General features: G+C 46.4%; 1 protein-coding gene across 1 annotated transcript in view; it reads left to right on the top strand.

Annotated features, from left to right (window-relative positions):
* The window catches only part of LOC307228553 (discs large homolog 1-like protein), a gene marked incomplete at both ends in the record, with an annotated part of 127,746 nt that overhangs the window by 86,620 nt on the left and 16,130 nt on the right, over window positions 1-24,996 (top strand). The window contains 3 exons of the mRNA XM_079998244.1: window positions 15,445-15,559; window positions 19,727-19,909; window positions 23,791-23,854. Of these exons, the coding sequence (XP_079854370.1) occupies window positions 15,445-15,559; window positions 19,727-19,909; window positions 23,791-23,854 (362 nt within the window). The remainder of the gene's footprint in view (window positions 1-15,444; window positions 15,560-19,726; window positions 19,910-23,790; window positions 23,855-24,996) is intronic.

Here is a 24,996-nt window from a genome sequence, read left to right as displayed (position 1 = left end):
TGGGTGTCCATTGCTGGTCAGACAATGATGTGTGCATGTTTTTGGGGGGGGGGGGTCCTTACTGACATTAGGTGGAGGAAAGACAGGGAGAACATGCAAACTCCACACAGAAAGGCTCCAAGATGGTAGATAACCCGCCGGAGCATGGTGCCAACAGCGTCCCAGGCGGGAATCGAACTCAGGACCTTCTTGCTGTGGCAATGCACTGCGCCACCGTGCCACCATATATGCCATGTCATTAAAAACAACAGAAGACGCATTATATGTATAACTATAATAATTTATTACGAGCAAAAAAAACATTAAACATTCAAGTTTAGTCTTGTTATTTATTTCAAGTCTTGTTGTGTTCAAAATTTCCAAATCCGGAATGATGCAATGAAACTGGAACTTTGAGCTACGGAGAGTTTTTTTTTTTATTAAAAAAACGCTCAGTGAGCGGAGTGGTGCAGAGTAGCAATTCCTCCTACTGGTTCCTGTGTTTATAAGCACATTACTCCATGCCCCACAATCAATATGGGTACATTTAACATTGTCCAGCCACCAATCCTTCGTTATTCTGGGATTGGTGGACCACACATATTTCTCATTCCACTGGTACTGCTCCTACCCTGTGGAATCACACTTTATTATGGAACAGAAATCAACCGGGAACTGTTTCTTTCATTCGGCCACACTCTCTGAACTTTGTCATATACTGGTCATACGATATTTGGGGTCCCACTTGGTAAGAATATGTATACTGTGTAGGGTCCAGGATTTCTACTAGGGTAAACAAGAAAAACAATTTCCACATGGTAAATTACAGAATGCTTGTGTCTTTCAGCTGGATCCTCGTTTCTGTGAGAGTTCTTACAGGTGGGGTGGCAGGGGCGCAGTGGGAGAGGTGGTGGCAGAGAGCACCAGTTTTACCTTTGACCTTTACTGCATGTGAGGTGGCCAACACTACCTCCCAAGGTCCAGTCCACCTTGGCTTGGGCCACTTCCGTTTGTGGACCTTGATGTGGACCCAGTCTCCAGGGCTGACCACCACGGTGTGGGGCAGTCTGGGCAGTGTTATTGACCTGTGAATACAAAACTCGAGATACTGCGGTTAGTGCTTTGACATATTCAGAAAAACCTTCCTGGAAATCATCAAAAGCAGGTGATTTAGCTGGTAGTTTGTGAGGACCTGGCATGGGGCGGCCTGTTAATATCTTGTGTGGGCTAAGATGTGTTTGACTATGGGGAGAGGCTCGCATGGCCATTAATGCTAGGGGCAGGGCATCTACCCACATTAGTTTAGTCGTTTTTGTGATGTTCTCTAGTGACATACTGAGTTGCTGTTTTGTCTCTACCAGCACCTTGGCCATTTTTTCTTTCAATGTCTGGTTTGCCCTTTCCACTAGGCCTTGTGACTGGGGGTGATAGACTGAACCATATCTATGGGAGATACCTAATGCCTGTTCTACCTGTCTGGGTTTGTCGCTGGTAAAATGAGATTCATTGTCCGAGCAGATATCTGTGGGATAACCCCACCGAGGAATGAGTTCTTTCCTTAACCATTTAATCACTAATTCTGCGTCCTCTTTTGCAAGGGACTGCCTCTACCCATTTGGAGAATCGATCTACCATCATGAGTAGGTATCTGTACCCTTTCACTCTGTTGTCCCTGCCCATGTCTGTGTAATCTATGTATATTTCTCTGAAGGGGTAGGGGGGCACTGGGAATGTTACCAAAGGTCTTTGGTAGACTGTCTTCTTATTTAGCCGTGACTACGCATTCTGCAATATGATTGGCCACCATTTCCTCCAGGTAGGGATGCCACCAGTCCTGTTTGAGCCTGTTGGTGGTTCTTTTGGGGCCTTCATGAGTCTGTCCATGTGCGTCCTTGATGAGGTAGACCGGGAGTGCGGCTGGTGCTATTGGGTGCCCATCGTGGCTTCTCCATAGGCCGCTGGTGCATGTGGCTCCTTTCTTCTGCCACTGCGAGTGTTCGTACCCTTTCTGCACTTCTTTCAGATGTTCCTCTGACAAATTGCGGGCGTTGTCTTCAGTTAATACAATCATCATTGCTGCGCTTTCTTTAAGGTACCCTCCGGCTTCTTTTGCTACTGTGTCAGCTGTGTTGTTGCCAGCGGTGACGTTTGAATTTCCTTGAGTGTCCTTTGCATTTGATGATCTGGATTTTTCAGGGGAGATGTATGGCTTCCAGGAGGGCGCATACGAGGTCTTTGTGCTTTACCGGGGCTCCTCCTGACATTTGGAGTTCTCTCTTCATCCATATGGCTGCATCCACGTGGGCTGCAGCGTGTGCGTATGCTGAGTTGGTGAATATGTTTGCATTTTTGTTTTTTGCAATTTTTAATGCTTCCACCAGGGCATGGAGTTCTGCTTTTTGTGCTGATGCTGGTTGTTCTATCATCCCACTTCTTAGGGTGACGTGGTGTCCATTAATTTCTTGAACGACTATTTCCCTCTTCTATTTTGAAACAACAACCATCTATAAACAGGACAATTTCTGCATCGGTGTCAGGTGTTCCATCCAAGTCTGTGAGGCACTTTGCTTCCAATTTCATGAGTTGTAGGCAGTCATGGGTGCCATCTGCATACTGTAGTCCATCAGCCATGTTGATTCCATCAGCTGTGTACAAGACATTGTCTCTTTCCAGGGTGTCATGCAACCACATCTCGCATTTTGGTGTGGTTAAGGTGAAATCTGTTAGATCGAGGTAGGATTTGACTCCATGAGTGGTATTCACGATGGTGGGGTAGTGGAAAGTAATGTGGTCGGTTTTCCGTAGGGCGTGTGCAATGGCAGCCATGTGTTGTCCACATCCAGAGAGTCCATGTTCCACTGTGTGGAATTTGCAACTGTGGTAGGCCAGGATCGCGCGCTCACCGTGTCGAGGCTGCCAGAGTACAGCATTGACAATTCCATGCTTTTCAGTAACGTCCAAATGGAACAAGGAAGAGTAGTCTAGGGTGCAAAGGTGTTCGCAGATCGTGGACCAGGGGCCATGAATGTCCTCCGGCTTTGGGTACTTGTAGAATTGGTGTGTTCCACGGTGAATCCGCTGGTCATAGAACTCCTGCTTGTAAGAGGCCTTCAATGGTGGAGGCTATTCCATCGGCTGCCTCGGGCTTGACCTTGTACTGACCTTGCCAAATGGGCACGGCGTCGGGTTTCACTTTGATGTGTATATTGTGGTGTGGTGTGTAGCCAATGTAATAGGGACTGCTGGTCCAGAGGGTTGGTGGTAGTTGGGCTAACATTTCTGCTGCCAGGGGGTGGTCTTCGACGGTTGCATGATAGGTTCTTTCCAGGACGTTTCTTTCATTTATGCCTTGTTCGTAGCTGTTGTGTCCTATTCTCCAAAACAATTTGTCTGGCGTGTGTTACAACAGGGGGTTCATTATGGGGACCTAGGTGGGTTGGGCAAGGGCCCTTTTGACCATGGGGCCCAATTGTTTGGCTGCATGGTTGGCTTCTAGGAATAGGGTCACATGTGGAACTACGGTGTCATGATGTAGATACCAGGACTGTTGGTCTGGTGTCAGGTGGACCGCTGCTGTAACTCCTTCGTGGCCCAGATAGATGTCCGTTGTCTGGAGTCGTTCTTGTCATCCCTTCTTTTCCGCTTCCCAGCCTTCGTCATAGATGTCATCACGGTGGCGTGCGAAACCGAGAATGCAGTGTAGGGGTTCAGCGGATGGTCCATAGCGTCCTTGCGCCATGATCGACTTCTTCCAGAGTTGGTAGGTTTCAAAAATTCCACCAGCCAGTGACTTTGTACGCAAAAACCTAGCCCAGGAGACAAGTGTGGGGTCGGGGGTGGTTTCAGGAGTTCCACCTAGTACGAGTATATGTTCAAGGGGTATTAGCTCTTCTTTTGGCTCAGAGAAACAAACTTCCAGACTGTGGAGGTTACATATCACAGATGCTCCTGTTCTTCGGAGAAGGTCCCTTACCATTAGGTTGATGGGGAAGTCTGGTTAGTGGAGGTATTGGTGTCTGACTTTGTGAGGACCTATCTTGATAGGGAGGGGTGTGGTGAAGGGTTGGACTTGTGTCGTCCCAGAGAATCCAACAGTCCGTAGTTTCCGAGTAGATAGTGGGGGTGTGTTGCCAGCCAGGTTCTTCAAGCAAGACACGGCTGCGCCAGTATCTACCATTAGCTTGACAGTGATTCCTTGGATCGTACTGCACTACTGGTTCGGCATTTAATTAGTCTGTACCACCACTTCCATGTCCCCTGGTCGCCTCTATGGTCCATGCAATGCCCTCATTACATAGACAGTGAACTGGCCCTCGGGGGCAGGGCGTCCATGCGGGGTCCTCCTCTTTCTCTCGAGGAAGCTCCTCTTCCTCTCTGAGGGGGGCGGTAGGATCCTCTGTATAATTGCTTGGGTTGTTGGTTCTGGGGGCATTCCCTCGCCCAGTGGTCACTCTGGCCACAGGGAAAACATCCTGTATTTTTTTGGGGTCGTTCCCATCCTCTAGAGCAGGGGTGTCAAACATACGGCCTGTGGGCCGGATCAGGCCCGCAAACAGGTTTAATCCGGCCCGCGAGATGATTTTGCAAAGCATAAAATTGAGCTGCAATTTTTCAATTAATGAAATTGCTGTTCTAATTGTGTCCAGTGGGTGTCGCAATAGCAATTCTGTTAGGCAAGCAAACTGTTTATACTGGGGCTGAACAAGTAGGCTACAGCCAGTCCAAAGCTAGCTTGTCATTCTGACTGACCAATTTGAACATTACGTGCTTTGGCACCCTCATTGCCCCAAAATGTCTCTGTCAAATAAGAGAAAAGTGGACGCAGAGTGCAGAGTTTTCCAAGAAAAATGGTCATCCTCCTATTTTTTCATGGAAGTGAATGGGAAAGCTGTGTCTGGTGTGTTCACAGCATGTTTCAGTGCTGAAAGAATATAACCTTTGTCGCCACTATGAGACTCTTCATGCCGACAAATACAACAACTTTCAAGGACAGCAGAGAAGAGAGAAGGTGAATGATTTATTGGCGATTCTGAAGGAACAGCAGTCTGTGTTTACTCGTAGCCAAGAAATCAGTGATGCTGCAGTGAAAGCCAGCTACGTTATAGCTAATGAAATTGCAGTGGCTTCAAAGCCATTTATTGAGGGGGAATTTGTAAAAACATGCATGCTGAAGGCTGCGGAGATTGTGTGCCCTGAAAAGCGCCAGGCTTTTGCAAATATCAGCCTGACAAGAAATACAGTTGCAGACAGGATTTCTGATCTTTCGGCGGATTCGGACAGCCAATTGAAGCGCAGAGTAAAGTCATTTATTGCTTTTTCAATTGACGAAAGCACGGACATTACTGATGTTGCGCAACTGGCAATATTCATCCGCGGAGTTGATGACACTTTGACTGTCACCGAGGAGTGCGTGCCAATGACGGACACCCCAACAGCAGCTGATATTTTCACTGCACTCGTCGGCGCACTGGACAGGCTCGAAGTGGACTGGTCCCGCGCTGTCAGCCTGGCTACAGATGGTGCGCCCTCAATGGTCGGGAAAAAAGCAGGTGAAAGTGCAGACTGCAAATGGAGGACGTGATTTTTGGACTTTTCTTTTGAAAGTGGTCGTCCAAACTGTTAATTTCATCCGATCCACAGGCCTGAATCACCGTCAGTCTGACAGCCTTCTCAGAGAAAGACCGCAATTATGGGCTGCCATACCACACTGAGGTAAGATGGTTAAGCCGAGGTGTTGTGCTGAGGCGTTTCTTTGAATTACGAGAGGAAATTGAACAGTTAATGGAAAAAAAGGGCAAACCAGTGTTTCAATTTCAGTCCACAGAATGGATGCAGGACCTTGCATTTATGGTGGATGTTACAGAGCACTTGAATAACTTGAACAAAATGCTGCAAGGGCGCAACAAAGTTGTCACGCAGTATTATGACAGCATATGTGCGTTCACATACGTAGCCATTAAAAGCCATTAAAGTCATTGTGGGAGACGCAACTCGCAGGTGGTGATGCAGCTCACTTTCCTTGTCTGAAAGATGTGTGCCCGACCCAACATACCACAGACATGAAGCCGTTCAAAGATAAAATAACGGGACTATTGCGGGAGTTGACACGCTTTCAGATTTTTGGTGAACTGGAGAAAGACTTCAAAGTTTTTTGCTCGCCATTCACCGCAAATGCTCCTGATCTGCCCGTCAACATCCAACTTGAAATAATAGACTTGCAGTGTGACTCAGATTTGAAGGGCAAGTTTGCCGCAGCTGGCTTGGACACATTTTATCAGTATCTTTTGCCACGTTACCCCAACTTGACAGCCCTTGCTGCAAAAGTGTTGTGCATGTTTGGAACCACATTTCTTTGTGAGCAAGTTTTCTCTGTAATGAGCATCAATAAAACAAAGCTGCGCTCAAGGCTCACAAACAAGCACTTGAATACTATCCTGAAATTGGCTACCATTTAGGATGTGACGCCTGATATTGATGTAACCCCGCTTAAAATGCTGTATGAGATACTGCACCCTGATATGGTTCTGTGAAAATGATTGTCTTCTGTGGAAATTTAAAGAAAATGAACAGTGTGTGATTTACTGTAATAATGTCAGTCACTTCAGTTCATAAGTTTGGTTTGTTGAAATTGTTCATGCATTGCACAGCTTTTATTTTTCTATCAATAAATAGTGTAGCCTACAAGGCAGGGAGTAAATCAACCCTGAATAGTTTCTACCTCGGTTTGTATGGTTTGTTGAGTTAGCACAGGATTAATAGGTGGAAATGACAAATGAGGTATTTGATACATAAAAGAGTTGTATTATTTAGTTATTATTTATTTTGTATTTTGTTCAATCCCAGATAGGCTGTGACTTAAAATTTAATGGCTTTGTAGATACACTGAGACGAAGTCTCAGTTCTTTTTGGAGTAAAACAAAGAAAACAATCTGAAGTTGTCGTTATTTTTAAGTTTTTATGCCATGATTTTACTGGTCCGGCCCACTTGAGAACAGATTTTCCTCCATGTGGCCCCTGAGCTAAAATGAGTTTGACACCCCTGCTCTAGAGGATTGGAATCGTCCTCTCCGTCTTGGTTGCTGCCATTGGGGTGGGCCTTGGGGGTATGAGGGTGCGGGGGCCCCTGGATGCTACCGCTGGGGATATTCATAGGGAGTCCAGGCCTGCTGCCATTGGGGTAGGTGCGGGGCTGGTGGGTAGGTGGGGGTTACAGTTAGGGCTGTGGTACTGTCCATTGTGGTGGCGCGGTTTGGGGCGGGGCCTGTGCTTCATCGGTGGTGACTACTGCTTGCACAGTTGCTTTCTTCTTTTTTTACGTATTGACTTCGTCTTCCAGTTTTTTCACCTGCATTTTTAGTAGTCTGGTTTGTATGGAATCTTTCTCGAGGAATTTGTCTTCTTGCATTTTGATGTGTCTTTCCAGGTGATGGATGAGATGGCTCTCCCACTGTCTCTCGGTCATGACTGACAGTCCAACTATGTCTGCGAGCTTCAGCCTGACATCTTCTGGGAGGCCATTTTGGACCATCTGCATGTACATGGGGAGACCCACTAGGCAGGCGTCATGACGTTCTCTAGTGCTATCGCTCCTTTGCTAGTGTGACGTAGACGTGTGGTTCCTCTCCATTCTTAAATCTCAGGCCCACCAGGGCCACTGTGTTGCGTCTGGTCGGCCAGGTTTCTCTCATGGCTGTCCATATGTAATTTCGCATGGGGTCGAATGGGCGCTCGTCTGCCATGGCGAGGGTTCTAACTTCTCTTTCTAGGGAGGTCAGGGCGATGTTTCCTGCTGTGGCGCAGAGAATGGCTTGCACTCTTAGGGCTAGTTTGTCAGCTGCTGTGTGGTTTTTGAAGATGCGGATCCAGTTCGCGTAGCGGCAGAACAGATCCACGGATGACGCGGTCTCCCAGGTACTGCACACCACGCTCACGCACCTGGATGGCCAGAAGGGGGTCTATGTGAGAATTGATTATAGTTCAGCTTTCAACACCATAGTTCCCACCAGACTGGCTGTCAAGCTGATGGAGCTAGGATTGAATGGTCCGCTGTGCACCTGGATCCTGGACTTCCTCACAGGCCGCTCCCAGGTGGTCAAGGTGGGGAAGTACATGTCAAGCTCCCTCACCCTGAACACAGGATCCCCCCAGGGCTGCGTCCTCAGCCCCCTACTGTACTCCCTGTACACACATGACTGTGTGGCCAGGTCCAGCTCCAACACCATCATCAAGTTTGCTGACGACACCGTGGTCGTGGGCCTGATCACCGACTGCGATGAGAAGGCCTACCGCGAGGAGGTGGCTGACCTGTCACTCTGGTGCCAGGACAACAGCCTACACCTGAACGTCAGCAAAACCAAGGAGCTGATTGTGGACTTTAAGCGTGGATCACAATCGAGGACGCATGCGCCCTTGTGGATTAATGGGACTTCTGTCGATAGGGTGAGCAGCTTCAGATATCTGGGAGTCCACATCACAGAGGACTTAACATGGACTGTTCACACAGACACTCTGGTGAGAAAGGCGAGGCAGCGTCTCTACCACCTCAGGCAGCTGAGGAAATTCCGGGTCTCGGTGAGGATCCTCAAGTCCTTCTACTCTGGAGCAGTGGAGAGCATCCTGACAGGCAACATCACTGCCTGGTTTGGGAACTGTACTGCCCAGGACAGGCGGGCCCTGCAGAGGGTGGTGCGTTCAGCTGAACGTACCACTGGAACTACCCTCCCCCCCTTGCAGGAGTTATACACCAGGAGGTGTAGTAGCAGAGCCCGTAGGATCATGAAGGATCCTCATCACCCCAACAACGGACTGTTTCAGCTGCTGCGGTCAGGCAAGCGCCTCCGCAGTCACGCAGCGAGAACAGAGAGACTGAGACGGAGTTTCTTCCCTCAAGCCATTAGAACTGTCAACGCTGACCTCACCAGGGGTCCTAACTGAGCCATGCACTAGGCTCCACTACCTACTGTACTGTATGTAGCATACTGTACCACATACTGTATCACTGTTCAGGGTTGTTCGTGATGCCGTATTGCTGCGCCGTACTGTTGTATACTGTGCTGTATTATCCCAAACACTACCTCACACTATTCACATTCACATGCCACTTTAATTCACATGCCACTTTAAATGCACATATCTGTATATACATAAGCATATTCCTTCTATCTATTCCATTTTATTTCAATTTATTTTTATTGTATTTTATTCTATATATTTTTTATCTTATTCTATAAGTATTCCACTTACTGTATTACATTTTAGGAGTCAGTTAGTCGGTCTATTAGAAAGGAATTTTCTACTTTTTATTTTATTTTATTTTTTTATTTTTTCCTAGGACATATTGTGTGCTATCACCGGGTGCGTTGCATTACATTTCACTGCATATATGTATGGAAGTATGTATATGTATGTGACAAATAAAAATCTTGAATCTTGAATGCTGCAGCTCCTTTGTCCAATGCTGCTAGGTTGCCTTTGAGGGCCTGCATGTTGCGGTGGCACCAGGGAACAAATATTTCTCTTCTGGCTAGGCCAGCCACCAGGGGGAACATTGGTGCGGGTTCTTGGTTGCTTCGTCACTGGACCAGTCAGTGTCCGGATCGGAAATCGGGTATTCTCTCTTGGTGGAGGACTGCTGTTGTCCCTCCTCTCGTTGTCTAATTTTTGAGCGGGTAACCATCCCTATTGGTGATGAACTTCTGGCTTGGCTTTTGGATGATGATATAAGGGTTCCTTTTCTTCTGTTGTCGTCTGTGTACTCTCCCCAGGAGCTGCCACTGTTTTTCAATTACCACTTTTTTGTCTTAATCTCGTCGTCTGACATGTGTTCTTCTCCCCAGGAGCAGAGGGGGGTGGGGCGTCTATGCTTTGTTTTCTTAAAGGTGTATTTGGGGACTACGGAGGTAAGTGTAGGTGTGGGCTGGCTTCGGGTCTTTTGTTTTTCTTTGGTTGTCATTTGGCTGTAGTGTGGGCAGGGGGCGCTATGAGATGAACAAAGGTTGTGTTGGCGACCTCTGGTGGTGGGCCACGTCGTCCAGTCAGTGTGACAGCTGCCTGGCTAACCCTTGTGGTACATTTATTTTTTCCTTTCTTGATGCCTTTTTTTGGTTTGTAGAACTGGCAGGTGGATTCGTCGTCCTCTGTATTAGAGGAGAGAAACTCTTTGTCGTCCGGATTGGTAGGGGGCGATGTCTGATCATGATCTGATCTCACTGTCAGATGGCTTTGGGGAGGGCTGTACTCGGAAATTGATTTTGATCGGGCCATCCATTACTAATACGGGTGCTTGTATTTCTGCCAGGTGTGGGGTGGCCATCTTCTGGTCACTCAGCACAGGGGGCGCTGTTGCTTCAGGTGTGTGCTCTGTCTTAGGGTTGTAGGGAGGGGGCGGGTTTCGGTGTGTTTCTTCATCGGCCAGCAGGATAGGGGTAGGGGGATGGGGTGATGTGTGGTTGGAGTGGGGTGTGACCTTGGGGGATGGGTTCGGGGAGGTGCGGTAACTTGTCTTCTTGTGGGGGGGGGGGGGTTTCTGGGCTTCTACCACTGCCATGATTGCGACATTTCTGATTTTGTTGCAACTTTCGACAATCATTTCCGCTCAAATCCATGCTGTCATTATACACTGAACCACCGCCCATCGTGCACGCTGCTTGTTGAACTTGCGCTTTCCAGACCCCATTAATCCAGGGTTGTTTTTTGCATCCACTTTCGCTTCAGCCAGCAGTTCTTTTCCTTCCTCTATCACTTTGGTGCAGTTTTCTGCTGTCGGGGTAGTGTCTTTCGGCCACCACTCTGCTTTGATCCATTTTTGTTCATATTTATGGAATTTCCCAGTTTCTCGAGTATAGAACTTTGGCTCCGTTCTGTACTTGAGCTCAGCTACAGCTTCAATACGAATCTCAATGGTGCCGGGTCTGGGGGATGGGGTCTTTTCCATTATGCTTTTGAATGGCAGGAGAACAAAATACATGGGAAGAAGGTGGAGGGGGAAACCTCAGATGTTCGGATCTCAATGCGTTTCTGGTGCAGCTGCGCCACTAGTGGTTGTATAGGTTATCACAGGTCAACTTTTTTTTTTTTATAATCCTCCCCTTTTATCTTAGAGCAATTTGAGGAGGTTTTCATACACATACACACACAAAATCTCTATCACACACGCACAGACTCTCGCAAACACACACACTCTCTCAAACACATGGTCTCTCTCACATACACACACACATGTGGTACCTCTCTTCACACACACACATGCGGTACCTCTCCATATGCACACTCTCACTCACACAGCCGGCAATAATATTTTATGCTTAGTCACATGAATTGGGTCTTTAACCCTTTAATATTTGGTTTCTCTAAGAATCGGGACTTCAACCCATAAATGTTTGGCTTCTTTACTATAAAAAGAAGTCCGGGCCTTTCACCATTAAATGCTTGGCTTCTTTACTATAAAAAGAATTCTGGGCCTTTCACCCTTAAATGCTTGGTTTTCTTTACTAAAACAAAAGAAATACGGGCCCCTCACCCTTAAATGAAATTACCGACTATCGACTACCCTTCTGAAGCCTGAGTTTAACATTTTTCATCGCCAGACATCACTCAGTTTAGGCACACTGGAAGTCTTTCAACAACCGGGCCTAAACGGAACTCGGAATTACTTCGCGAGTTAAATACTGTTCATCACCAAAACCTCGCTCAGTTTAGGCATACTGGATGTATTCTCAACAAACGGGCCAAAATGGTATGTGGAATTGCTATGCAAATAGGCTGTGACTTAAAGTTTAATGGCTTTGTAGATACACTGAGACGAAGTTCTTTTTGGAGTAAAACAAAGAAAACAATCTGAAGTTGTCGTTATTTGTAAGTTCATCACCTGTTATATAGCGATATATGATTTTGGAGGGCTTTTAATACATGATCGGAATGACAAATGAATAGATCCGGGGCTATTTTTTTATTATTATTATTATATATTTTTTTGATCCAGGGCTATTCATAAAACATTTGGGGCTGAAGCCCCGGTCGCCCACCCCTAATGATGGCACTGTTTTGGCCCTATGAATTTTTGATGACAATAAACCTGGTCACTTTTCCAAAATCTGTCTTTTGTAGTTTGTAGTACAACTTTGCAAACATTACTAATGATATGAAATTAAAACTAAATTTAGGGCTGCGATATTCAGGAGTGTTGTGAAGACGGTTTCAAAGCCGTTTTAATTATTATTTTTTGTTTATTTATTTTTGTAAATTTCAACTTAGCCTCAACTCTGATCCCAAAACTTACTTTACTTAATAATATATAATAAAAGATATAGGAAAAATCAGGACTTTATTACTGAAAATGCATCTCTACACATTCACAATTCAATTCACAACAATATATGATAAAACAAATAAAATATAATTGTAACCAATTCCACATGTTTTCACTTTTAAAATGTTTTTTCAATTTTTTTGCATTAAAATCCTAATACAGATCTGTGGATTTTAGTAGTTATTCATCTTTTTCCATTCATATACAGTATGAATATACAATATTTTTATTTATTGTGTTATGTGTATTATGAATTGTGACACCGATTTCCTCCCATGGGAATTTGCTTTTGTATTTAAAAAAAATACAATACATACAGTACAATACAATACATTCCTGGGGTCATCAGATCATTCATTCACAAATCTACACTCTATATATCGGATCTATTTTCTTCCAGAGAAATGAAGCCCTTAATCAGTTGAAAAAGGTGGCGGAATAGATCCCCTTTAAAAGTAAGCATGCATAAGGCACATTACAAATATGACCTGTAACCAAACAAAGATGACCAAAAGTATTTTCAGTATTAATATAGGATGTGGAAAGTATTTATATTACATTTTATACACAATCGAATACAAAATAATATTTTGTATTTATACATATTTCAAATACATATATCACAAATGCTGCCCATCCCTGAACATCAGGTACTATTTGCAAATCAGGATCTCAGTTTTGATTATATTTCTATAAAAATATCTGTGCTTTTCATGCGTAAAATGCCGCTAAAAAAAATTCTTCAAGGTCTCATGGCTGGTAGGTATAGTACAAGGGAGTAAAAGTGGTACACTTTGTGGAAAGGTCATTCATGTTGCTGTGTAGAGGCCGAGAGAATAGATAATCTTTTCTCTAGAAGAGAAACTAGCTGAGAGGCAAATACAAAATAAATCTAGTTACAGTGTGTGGATTTTATATGGGGATGACGTCAGAATGTAACATTTCTTCCAAAACAGATCCACAATTCACTGTTCTAATGTTTGATGTGGCTACACTACAAAAAAAAGGAACTTTCTTCCGACCCCGGTCTTGCTTTAGGTGTATTGAGAACTCACTGTGCTTCAATGTAGTCCAACGGGGCAAACGTACAGAGAGAATAAGATGATAAGCGGTATAAAACAGAGGATGAGACAAGGGAAGATGAAAGGAAATGATAGGACAAATAATGAAAAAAGAGAGGATTAATACGAGTGGGTAATACCAGAGGAGTTGTAATATGAGATGGAGTGAATGTGAAAATGGAAAATGTACTGTGCTTCAGACCGTTTAACAACTGCCCTGATCTTCAGTGATAAACATCAACACTCCAGACTTCAAATGTTAAGGATGTATTCGCTATTTTTCAACTAAGACCTTATCAAAATGTTGATTCCCATCATTTAGAAGAGCGGTAGGTTTCTCAATAGTAAAGCGTTCAGCGAACCAGCATTTTAATAAGGTCTGGGTTGAAGTGGCCTAATTAATGATACACTGCTCAAAAAAATAAAGGGAACACATAATCATTACAACTTAACTCCAAGTCAATCACACTTCTGGGATATCAACCAGTCCAGTCAGCAAGCAACACTGATTGTGAATCCATTTAACCTGCTGTTGTGCAAATGGAACAGACAACAGGTGGAAATGAGAGGCAATGAGCAAGACAACCCCGATAAAGGAATGGTTCTGCAGGTGATGGCCACAGACCATTTCCCTGTCCTCATCTTTTCTGGCTGGTTTTTGGTCACTTTTGCATTTTGCCAGTGCCCTCACCACTAGAGGTAGCAAGAGGCGGTGTCTGCAACCCACAGAAGTTGCTCAGGTAGTGCAGCTCATCCAGGATGGCACATCAATGCGCGCTGTGGCAAGAAGGTTTGCTGTGTCTCCCAGCACAGTGTCAAGAGCATGGAGGAGATACCAGGAGACAGGCCAGTACACCAGGAGACCTGGAGGGGGCCGTTGGAGGACAACAACCCAGCAGCAGGACTGCTATCTGCTCCTTTGTGCAAGGAGGAACAGGAGGAGCACTGCCAGAGCCCTACAAAATGACCTCCAGCAGGCCACTAATGTGCATGTTCCTGCTCAGACTGTCAGAAACTCCATGAAGGTGGTATGAGGGCCCGACGTCCACAAGTGGGGCCTGTGCTCACAGCCCAACACCGTGCAACCCGATTGGCATCTCCAGAGAACACTAGGATTGGCAGATTCACCATTGGCGCCCTGTGCTCTTCACGGATGAAAGCAGGTTCACACTGAGCACATCCTCCAGCATGACCGGTTTGGCAGTGTGTCAGTGATGGTCTGGGGAGGCATATCCTTGGAGGGCCGCACAGACCTCCATCTGCTAGCCAGAGGTACCCTGACTGCCATTAGGTACCGGGATGAGATCCTCAGACCCATTGTCAGATCATATGCTGGTGCAGTGGGCCCTGGTTCCTTCTTATGCATGACAATGCTCGGCCTCCTGTGACTGGAGTGTGTCAGCAGTTCCTGCATGATGAAGGCATTGATGCTATGGACTGGCCTGCCCTTTCCTCAGACCTGAATCTAATCGAGCACCTCTGGGACATCATGTCTCGTTCTATCCAGCGACCCCACGTCACACGACAGACTGTCCAGGAGTTGAGTGATGCCCAGATCCAGGTCTGGGAGGAGATCCCTCAGGAGATCATTCGTCGTCTCACCAGGAGCATGCCCAGATGTTGTAGGGAGTGCATACAGGCACGTGGAGGCTACACACACTACTGAGCCTCATTGTGAATTGTCTTGAGGAATTCCCACAGAAGGTGGATCAGCCTGTGATCTGATTTTTCCACTTTTATTTTGAGTATGATTCAGAATCCAGACCTCCATGGGTTAATGATTTTGATTTCCATTGATCATTGTTATGTTATTTTGTTCTCAACCCATTCCACTATGTAATGAATAAAGATTTTCAACTGGAATATTTCATTCATCAAGATCTAGGATGTGTCGTTTAAGTGTTCCCTTTATTTTTTTGAGCAGTGTATTTCACTCCACCCTCTAGCTCCATACAATGAATCTGATGCTGGACTTCTTCTTCTACTTTGTGTGTGTGTGTGTGTGTGTGTGTGTGTGTGTGTGTGTGTGTGTGTGTGTGTGTGTGTGTGTGTGTGTGTGTGCATGCGCGCGCATGTGTGTACGCATGCGCGACACAGAGTACAGTCGTTTTGAGGCGAAAATTCATGACCTGAGGGAACAAATGATGACCAGCAGTGTCAGCTCCAGCTCCACATCGGTCCGCTCTACGCAGAAACGCACCCTTTACGTCAGGTAGTGCACACACACACACACACACACACACACACACACACACAAATACAAATTCACACACCCCCACCGCAACACAGCCAAATTTCTCAACTACAAATTAATTTTGAGTTATTGAACTTTTTCGGTATTGCAGGTTTTTCGAAGATTTTGGTGGTGACCGTCTTTCAAAACACAGGCGAAAAATAGTAGTAGATGGTTACAGACTTAAAATGACCAATGGGCTCATAGATATTTGCATGGAATTCACAGACCGAGAGTTGATTGGCTTAGCCGGGGTTGTTGCTGTCTGACAGGTTGGAGGTGCAAGGTGCCCTGGGATGGTGTGTGTGTGTGTGTGTGTGTGTGTGTGTGTGTGTGTGTGTGTGTGTGTGTGTGTGTGTGTGTGTGTGTGTGTGTGTGTGTGTGTGTGTGTGTGTGTGTCTGTGTGTGTGTGTGTAATGCGTGTAATGTGCAGCATGCATGTGAAGCAGTGGTGATGAATGTGCATCTGTCCTCTGTGTTAAGAGGTCTCAGCGTGACTGGTTTGTTTTTGGGTTTGTTCATCTGTGTGACTAACCAGAGGACTAACCTCTCTCATCCTCTCTAGCCCCCTTTCCTCCTCTCTCTTGCCCTCTCTTATCCTCTCTTCTCCCCTCCTCTCTTCTCATCCTCACCTCTTAGTGTGGATGAAGTTATACCCAAATGAAAATTCATATTGTGTACCCATTCAATCCTAATCTGTAAAAGAGACCCCAAAAATCACTTAAAGGTTTAGCCCACCAAGCTTCCAGGAGTGCGAGGGTGAGGCTTTTTGATTGCATTATTTTCAACATGAGCTTATCTTGCTCAGTCCTGTGCCTAAATAACGTAATATCAAGTCAAGTTTATTTATACAGCCCTTAATCACAATACACTCTCAAAGGACTTCACAAACCCACATTTTACATAGAAACTGCATACCCTAGTCTGAACCCAATTTGGGCAAGGAACAACTCCCAGAAAACCCTCATGAAAAGGTAGATTCGGGGCCACCGAAGAAGGAATCTCCCTTCCTGGATGACCAGGCTGCAATGGATGCAGAGTGGGCAACATTAATCAAATAATGTGACAAATCATAGGTTAATTTATTTCCATACTATACATTGTTAAAGCTAGACAGTATGAGAGTCTAATTTCTGGTGCAGAGCAACGCCTCCAGGGAAGTGGTCCTCATCAGGTCCGATCCAGGTTGGTCAGAGCAGTATCCTCCACATCTGGAAAGGGTCACGACCGGTCTCCCCCTGGCTCCATGACCACAGCAACAGCCTCCTTACGGCCCCACGGACTCTTCCCTCTGCTGACTGACAGGGGACAGAGCCCTTGTCCCTGGACACAATAATCCTAACTCAAAGTTATTAAATCAGTGTGATCATTTTCCACCTGTCCTACACTCTCTGCCTCTGGAGAATGAACATTCTCCGCCCGTTCTACCTCTCCCTGTCTGCTTGTTCCCTCTGGCTCCACGCAAAGCACTTGTGCCCGGTGTCCCCACACGGTCGCCCTACACCCTTAACTGTTAAGACACGTCTAGTGTCAGAGTGGCATTTTTAAGAAGAAAAATAATAGAATTTAAGAAAATAAAGACCTGTCTCCGTAGAGACTGGACATATTTCAGTTTCTCGTCTTTGCAGCCGAGCGCCACGGTTTGGATCACGCTCACCATTTTTTTGAATGGTTTTTTTTCTTCCTGAAAACAAATCATATTTTAAATATTTATATGATATAAATGTTCGTAAAAAAACAACACTATTTGTGCTTTATTTGGATTCAGCTCCACCCTTACTTTATGGAAATGTTACTGCATCCATTCTCACATACCTCCATTCACAGCCGTTCCGGCAATTTCCCGGAAATTATACTACTTCGAGAGTGGGGAAATGTACAGTACAACTTTTACGGAACATCGACACCAGCTCCGATTCCCACATGATGCCAATACGGAACATTGCTGGTAGATTAATGGCTTTCAGTGGAAGTGGGAAAGGGACTTTAGTTGCACATCCATTCTCTTCTTCCAGAGCATACAGAAAGTGGAGTGATGCCATCTGTAATTGATCTTGTGAACTTTGAAGCAATCATCCCGGTAAAACTATAGTATCTAGCATAATGTCATCTGATAAAACAGTTTCATATTATTTAAAGTAATTTTGAAGAAACCTAAATGATGAATGACATAATCCGAGTAATACTGTATCAATGTCATCAAAAAAGTAGAGGCCAGGGGCCCAATTTCATATGCAGCCTAGAATTCTAAGCAGGGGCCTGCATCCTGTGTCCCGTGTCCCATGTGTAGCCCACTAAAATGATAATAAAGCTGTGTGTAAATTACTTTTAGTGGCTTTAATCGAACATTAATAAAACATACTGCTTCTGCATTTCTCAAATGTCATACTCACGCTCTTTTTTAGCGCACCCCATCCCCCTCTCTCTCTCTCATTTCCTCTCTATTATGCTGTAGGTGACTCCACTGTCTATTCCCTAACTGTCTTCATCTCTTTCCCTCTCGCCCTCTCTCTCCCTCCCTCCCTCCCTCCCTCCCTCTCTCTGTCTCATGATCTTATTTGGCCTCACTTTGACTCTCTGGCTGTCTGGTTCATTGATGAGTGGGAGCAGTGGGGACTTCAGGGGGATGCCTCTTACTTCAGTTGTAGTTCATTCTTTCTCTCTCCCACACACACACACACACACATAGACTTCAATCTAGACACAAATAATTTAATATACACACATTAAACATAACACACTTGCACGCATTGAGTCAAGGGCATAAAAGTCACTGTCAATGCTTTCCTTAAGACAGTGACCAGTGCTTTTTGATGACACATACAGCGTTTACATATGGGATGACATAAAATATTGTTTTGAAATTATTTTATTACTAGACATAATGTGAGAGCTTCCGAGCTGAGAAACAAATAGTCCAAAACAGCATAGCTCGCACTGCAACAGTGGAGGTAACTATTTACCTATTTACAAAAAAAAAAAAACTATTAGCCCTACAAAGAAAATATGGATGTTCCCTTTGAGCGTCTTTTTTGGTGTGTTTGGCAGTTTCACCACCCTAGTGGCGTGTTCAGGGCCCTCCAGCACAGAGACACAGATGACGGGGGGGTTTATTTTAGCAATGCGGCTAGGTGGAATTAACCAGGCACAGCTGGAACATGTCATGACACAGGGCTCCCATCCTGACTGAGTGTGGATGGGGTTTTTAAACCTGATGCTGGTTAGCCCAACCAACGAGCATCAGGTGTGGCTGATGCTCAAGCCATCCCATCCACCACCGTGTGTAAAGGCCTTAAGACAATAGTAAGTGATATTCCCCGATCAATGAAATTCCAGTGTACAATATCTCACACACACATTGAACTTGCACTTGCACTTACAATGATGATGCAGAGGAGAGCCATTGACGCACCTCACCAAAATGGATGCCACCGACATGGAATGGTCTGTTGTATCCAGTATTGCCATGGACGCATCTTACCAAGATGGCTGCCGCTGATGTGGAACTGTCTGTTGAATCCGCTATCGCGACAGTATTAGGCAAACTGGACGGTATATTTTCTCTCAAAAGCTTTTGTTGATAAGAAAGATGTGTTTGCCGTACTTCCGACAGGATTTAGTTAAATTTAAATTGACCAACTCACTCGCTAAGCGCTACGTCACATATTTCTCTGCTCTGATTGGTTGTAAGTCTATCCAGTTGTGTCCAGAGACATTTTGGTCTGCGCCTGTTGGTAACACCCCTGGAAATCGAAAATTAACTGAGAGATTCCAAACTAATATGCATTTGCGAATTGGTCTGGCAATGCCAGGCTAGGTGTTCCCTGCTTTCTGGCTCAAACAAGGCAAAGGACGGTAAAGAGGGCTTAACCTAGGGTTGTGTCGAGAAGACCAAAGTATTAGAAGTAGTCTCAGAAGTAGACTTTCAATGTTCTTGCTCCAGCCACGCATTGAGCCAGCTCTTTTCACTCATTATATTAACCTCTGGTTTGTGCTAATCGAGCAGTTCCAGATAGATGACTAAAAATACTGGGAAGGTCTTTTACTACCCAAACCTTGACATTTTCTTCGGCTCTCTCATTCCAGCAGTATGTTGGACAAAGTGAATGCTCTCAAACATCTGTGCATATGTGCTGCCCCCCCCAGGGCCCTCTTCGACTATGACGGCAGTGGGTCCGACCTGAGCACGCCCGGCCAGGCGCTGGCCTTCCGCTTCGGGGAAATCCTGCACGTGAGCAGTGCTGGCGAGGACGAGTGGTGGCCTGCACGCCACCTCAGCCCCCCGCCCCCCCAGCGGCCCGAGGTCGGAGTCATCCCCAGCCGGAGGAGGTCGGAGTTCAAAGTGAAATGGGGCAGACAATGGACTGATGTTAAAGCAAAGCTGCCGCAATGGCGATGCCGATTAGTCATAGAAATGTATTCAGAGTGTAACAATAAGAAGTTATATTTATGTGACGTTGAATTAACCATCTGGTCTATCATGAATTATCTAGAACTACCTTCACCTAGGTTTCCCCTTGGTTTCGCATTTACTGGAGTGAGTGGCCTGAAACATTGCTGTTTTAACTCAATACTGAAGTTTAGGGTGAAATTGTACCTCAGCCCCTTTCCTCTCTCCCTGCCTCATATAATTTATCTCCTCCCCCTACCAGCTCTTCTCTGCCCTTTGTAACCTCCAACAGTTCCTCAACCAAGGCGAGGCAATAGTGTATTTCTTAATAAGCGGTTTAGTCCAGGAGTTCCCAAACTGTTTCATGGTAATGCTCCCTTGGCAGAGCTTAGCCTTAGTTCTGCTGAGGGGGCCTTGCACCCCGCAAAAAAACAAAATAATATTGCTCACTTTATCTGCTTATAAGAAGCAGCGTGTTGTTCCCTTTCACAGTGACTACGATCAATTACTCCTGTGACTGATCGACAGATCATGTAATCCAATCAAAGACTCTACATTCACACCGAATAGCAGAGGACGTGACGACGCTGCACCCCCATCCAGCCCCCACACGGGGGTATATGACCACAGCTCACCATACTCTCTTCTTCTTTTCTTAAGAAGAAGAAGTTCTACTGGAGGACGTCACAGAGTGCCCAGCCCACGCCCAGCTTCCCCTGGCCACTGTCAGGAAACGAGCGGCGCACTGGCGCAAGGAGGAGGACAACAAAGTGGCTATATGGGAGGATGTGCCCTTTTCCCTGGCTAGCATTTGTACAGGAGCTGGCCTTGTTTGCACTGTCACACCTCCTAGCGCTAGCCCAACCCTCAGTACCCCGGGCAGTTTCCTGCCCGGCACATATCCTGGAGGAGCCACAGCAGGGAATATCCTTCAGGTCCCAGAAGGAATCATCGGACTTGGCTGAAAGGGGAGAGCTTTCTGAGGTTCCAGGCGAGCTCCAGCCAGCTGTCCTCGGCTCCCTGCTCAGCTAGGCTAATGGAGGCCCCGCCATGGCTGTACTGGACACGGAGGTGTCCGTGCTGGAAGGGGAAATTATACTCCGGGGTGCTCCGTCTATCCCACTGTTCCACAAAGGGCACACTGAGTTATCGAAGGGCTTGTCTAACCCCTTTTCAGTGCGGGCGCCAGTGAGCAGTTTCAAAGCCTACCTCTATGTGGACCAGGCCCGGGGAGCTGGACCTTCTCTGGAGGGGCCCATCGCTGGCTGCCTTGCCCCAGGGGAAGGCATGGGCCTGGGAAAGAGGCCCCTCCTACCCTCCAAGCAGCTGCCGTTGCTGGCGGAGAAGGCCGACTTGGCATCGGGGCAGGCACCATCAACACACAGGTTCTGCTCCGTGCTGTCAGGCCAAGCTGCTAGCAGAGCTGGCCAGCTGGACCACTGTAAGCGAGGAGACGCTGTTGGAGCGGCGGAAGGCCACGGACCTTTCCTTCCACCTCACTTGCTGCACGGCCCTGGCTACCGGCGTAGCATTGGTGTGAGGATAGCCCTACATGGGGCCCTCTGGCTAGGCCTGACCAGGCTCCAGGAGTGGGACATGGTGCCATTCCTGGATACTCGGGTGTGCTTTCAGAGAGGCGATGGGCCTCATGATGCCCAAAAAAAAGCAGGTTGTCTCTCTTGTCCCTTCAAAGCGTTCCTCTTTTCCAGTGTTTAAGGCCGGGGTGCAGACGTTTACAGTAGAAGCACACACAAACCTTTTGCCCACATACAGTATGTGCCCAAGTGTTCTGTGAATCACATACCCCCATGCCTGCCACTTTAAGCGCAATGTTATAAACACTGGTTTGCTGCACATGAGGGCCCACAGTACCGCAGTACTGTGTCATGTCATATCAGGGGGGAATTTTTATCAGAACATATCGCCTCCAAGGCAACGATTGGCCATGAGTGGGCACGCGCCTGACCTATTGAGCGCTGTGCCGGAGCGCTCACAGCTGCCCAGGTTCGAAGCATGTGCATAGCAGACCCATGGGTCGGCAGAATGAGCACACGCCCAACCCATCATGCCGGTCTTGGCATGGGGGCTTGGGGCTACGTCATCCAATTTGCCTGGCCCCGACCCATTTTCAGGGGAAAAGTCGCGTCCATAGTCCCGGAAAATCAGACGGAGGTTCTCACGAGAGAGATAAGCTCCCTGCTAGAAAAGGGGGCGGTGTGGAGCATCCCGCGAGACAGAGCGCCACATGGACACTACAACAGATACTTTGTGGTGGTTTGGCGAAAAAAGACAGAAACTTTCAGCACTAGACCTACGAATGATAAACAAGCATCTAATGAAAATGGCATTTCAGATTTTGACCACACGTCAGTTGGTGAGATTTATTCAACCAAACGACTCATTTGTGAAAGTTAATCTCAAATCTCCATCCACAGAGTGTACAACTATTTGGACGACTGGGTGCTATGCAGCAGTCAGACGGCCACTTCAGCCCTTTCGCACCTGTAAAGTCTAGAATTCGCTATCAACATGGAGAATTAGTGTATTAATCCCAAAGCCAGCGCACCCCCATTTTTAGGCCTTGAGCTGGACTCTGTTTTGATGATGACCCGGCTCTCTTCGGTCAGGGTTCAGGCCATCAAGTCATGCGCATCACATTTCAGACTCGGACAGTTAGTGACATCACTTTTGTGCCAGAAACAGCTGGGCATGATTGCATCAGCAGTCATGGCGCTCCCCCTCGGCATGTTGCAGACCAGGGCGTTTCAGAGGTGGTACACAGCCAGACACTTTTACCCACTAAAAGACAGACACCACAAAATAACGGTGTCGTCGAGGTGCCATAGGGCATTATCAGTGTGGAGAAGCACACGGTTCCTTCGTGCGGGATCCATGCTGGGGAGTGTAGCATACCGCTCCACCATCAGCACGGACGTATCCACCACGGGGTGGGGAGCCGTCTGTAATTGTGCGACAGTCAACGGGCAGTTGAGCATGTAGGTACGCGGAGTTTCAGTTAAAAGAATTTGCTTGATTAGACATTTTGGGGGTTTTAGTGGTATTTTTTTATTTTATTTTTGGGGGCCGCTTTCTGTAATCTCGCAACAAAGTATAATGGGCGGGTAACACCTGTTACCCGCGGTAACAGTGTGTCTGAGTGCGCTCAGCACTGCCACATTGTTCCTCCAATATCTGAACCGTACTGAACCGAACCAAGGAAAAAAGAAAGAGAGAAAACCCATTTCAGAATGACCTGGAAACAGGTTTTACGCTGATTTATTTAGTCTTTTTTAGGATTTCTCCAGACGGGAGAAAAACACGGTGAGAAAAACACGGAAACGGTGAAAGCGGCAACGTGGAATACTTGCTCACCAGTCAGCACTTGCACAGCCATCTCACCGATGGCTCAGCCGAATAATCGGGTTAACGCAATACTAAAATCATATTATGAAGACCTACGAAGAAGGCTCTTTTAATCCATTTCACAATTGGTTTTGGCCTGCAGTTAAGACCACTTCTTTATCAAGCTCAAGATAAAATATAGTGGTAGGGACATTCTAGACGCTTAAAGATGACCTTGTCGGCAAGCTGTTAATCTACACACACAATGTGTGTACATTAACAGTGTGTGTGTTAACAGTGTGTGTGTCTAAAGACACAACACACATCGTAAACACAATTGCATGTACATTCCTTTTTACAACTCACATAGTGTGAACTCGATCCCTGAGACACCACAACACCCCCACGTGGCTTTATTTGTGCAAGTAAGCTCACAGTACTGGGCATCGGTCCTCACCATCTTCTCCTCCTCTCCCAGGGCGGAAAAGAAGGAGCGCTCGAGGCTCAAGACGGTCCGGATGTCCAGGTCCCAGGACAGAGCGGTGAGTAAGCGTCCTGACGCAAACCTTCCAGGTCTCCCCCGACCTCCACACCCAGGAAGGCTGGGTGAGAATTCTGCGTGTGACCCTGCAACAGCACCGTTGTCCCATCGCAGTGATGGCCCACCAAATGTTGGGAAAGAAATTCCCCTTGTCTCGATCCCTTCTGAGTGGGGAGCGTCAGTCTTTAAAAAAGGTTACTTGTTTCACTCTCAAATCAAGCTGAAAAACCTTGCACACACAACTCTTTATCTGAATGCACCCCACCCCCCCTTACAGTTATGACGATCATATCTAAAATGTAACACCTAACAATGTAGCGCCTGCAGACAAATATCACATCACAATCTGATTTCTCCGCAAAGCAGTGCTCAATGCACACTGGTATTTTACACCCCTCTGAGTTGCGTGGCTGCATGATGAAGAAGACGATGGTGATAGCGTAGTAGACAGTCCCTGTTTTAATCAAACTTCCCAAGAGTTGGTGCACGATGCTGAGTTCAGATCACGTGATTCCAGCCTGATTATCCTCTCACCGAAAGGTTTTTGGAGATCGCTGAGTAAAGCCCCAGATTGGAAGAAAATCATAGCGCTCCCTTGAGCGACGATCGCATGGTGTGAACTGCGAGCTTCTCAATCTGACTGCGCACCGAGCGCTTGCCGATGGCTCGCAGACACTAGCAAGATATCAAGCAGGTTTAATATCTGGTCGTGTCGGGATTCACTCGGGAGTGACACGTGACACAGCGAGCTACAGCCAATGAGAGAAGACACGGGTGAGGGGGAGGGGAGGAGGCGAGAAGTAGAGACGGGAGGCGGGAATGCACGGAGCAGCAGCCAGAAACACACAACATACCGATTTTACTTTACTTCTCAATGTTTTTAATAGATGTCTTATTTAAATTCTGCTTTTATAAAAAAAATTGTACTATGATCACAAATACAATAAAAAATAAATAATCGCGTAATTTTTGGTGTCAATTCTCGCGTGTGTTTTCATGACAAAATGTAGTTTGGAGAGAATTCCCAACAGACTCGTTGGGAATTCCTCCTGGTGAAAGATCTTGTAATGTGTGATGCCTGTCGCCGATCAGTCATGTAGTGTGAACGACTTCAAGATTCCCCATCACAACAGTGATCTGCGA

The sequence above is a fragment of the Zeus faber genome, assembly GCF_960531495.2.
Source record: "Zeus faber genome assembly, chromosome: 1".
NCBI lineage: Eukaryota > Metazoa > Chordata > Actinopteri > Zeiformes > Zeidae > Zeus > Zeus faber.
The sequence above is the reverse complement of the archived record's forward strand: the minus strand, read 5'-3'. Positions and strand labels throughout refer to the sequence as shown.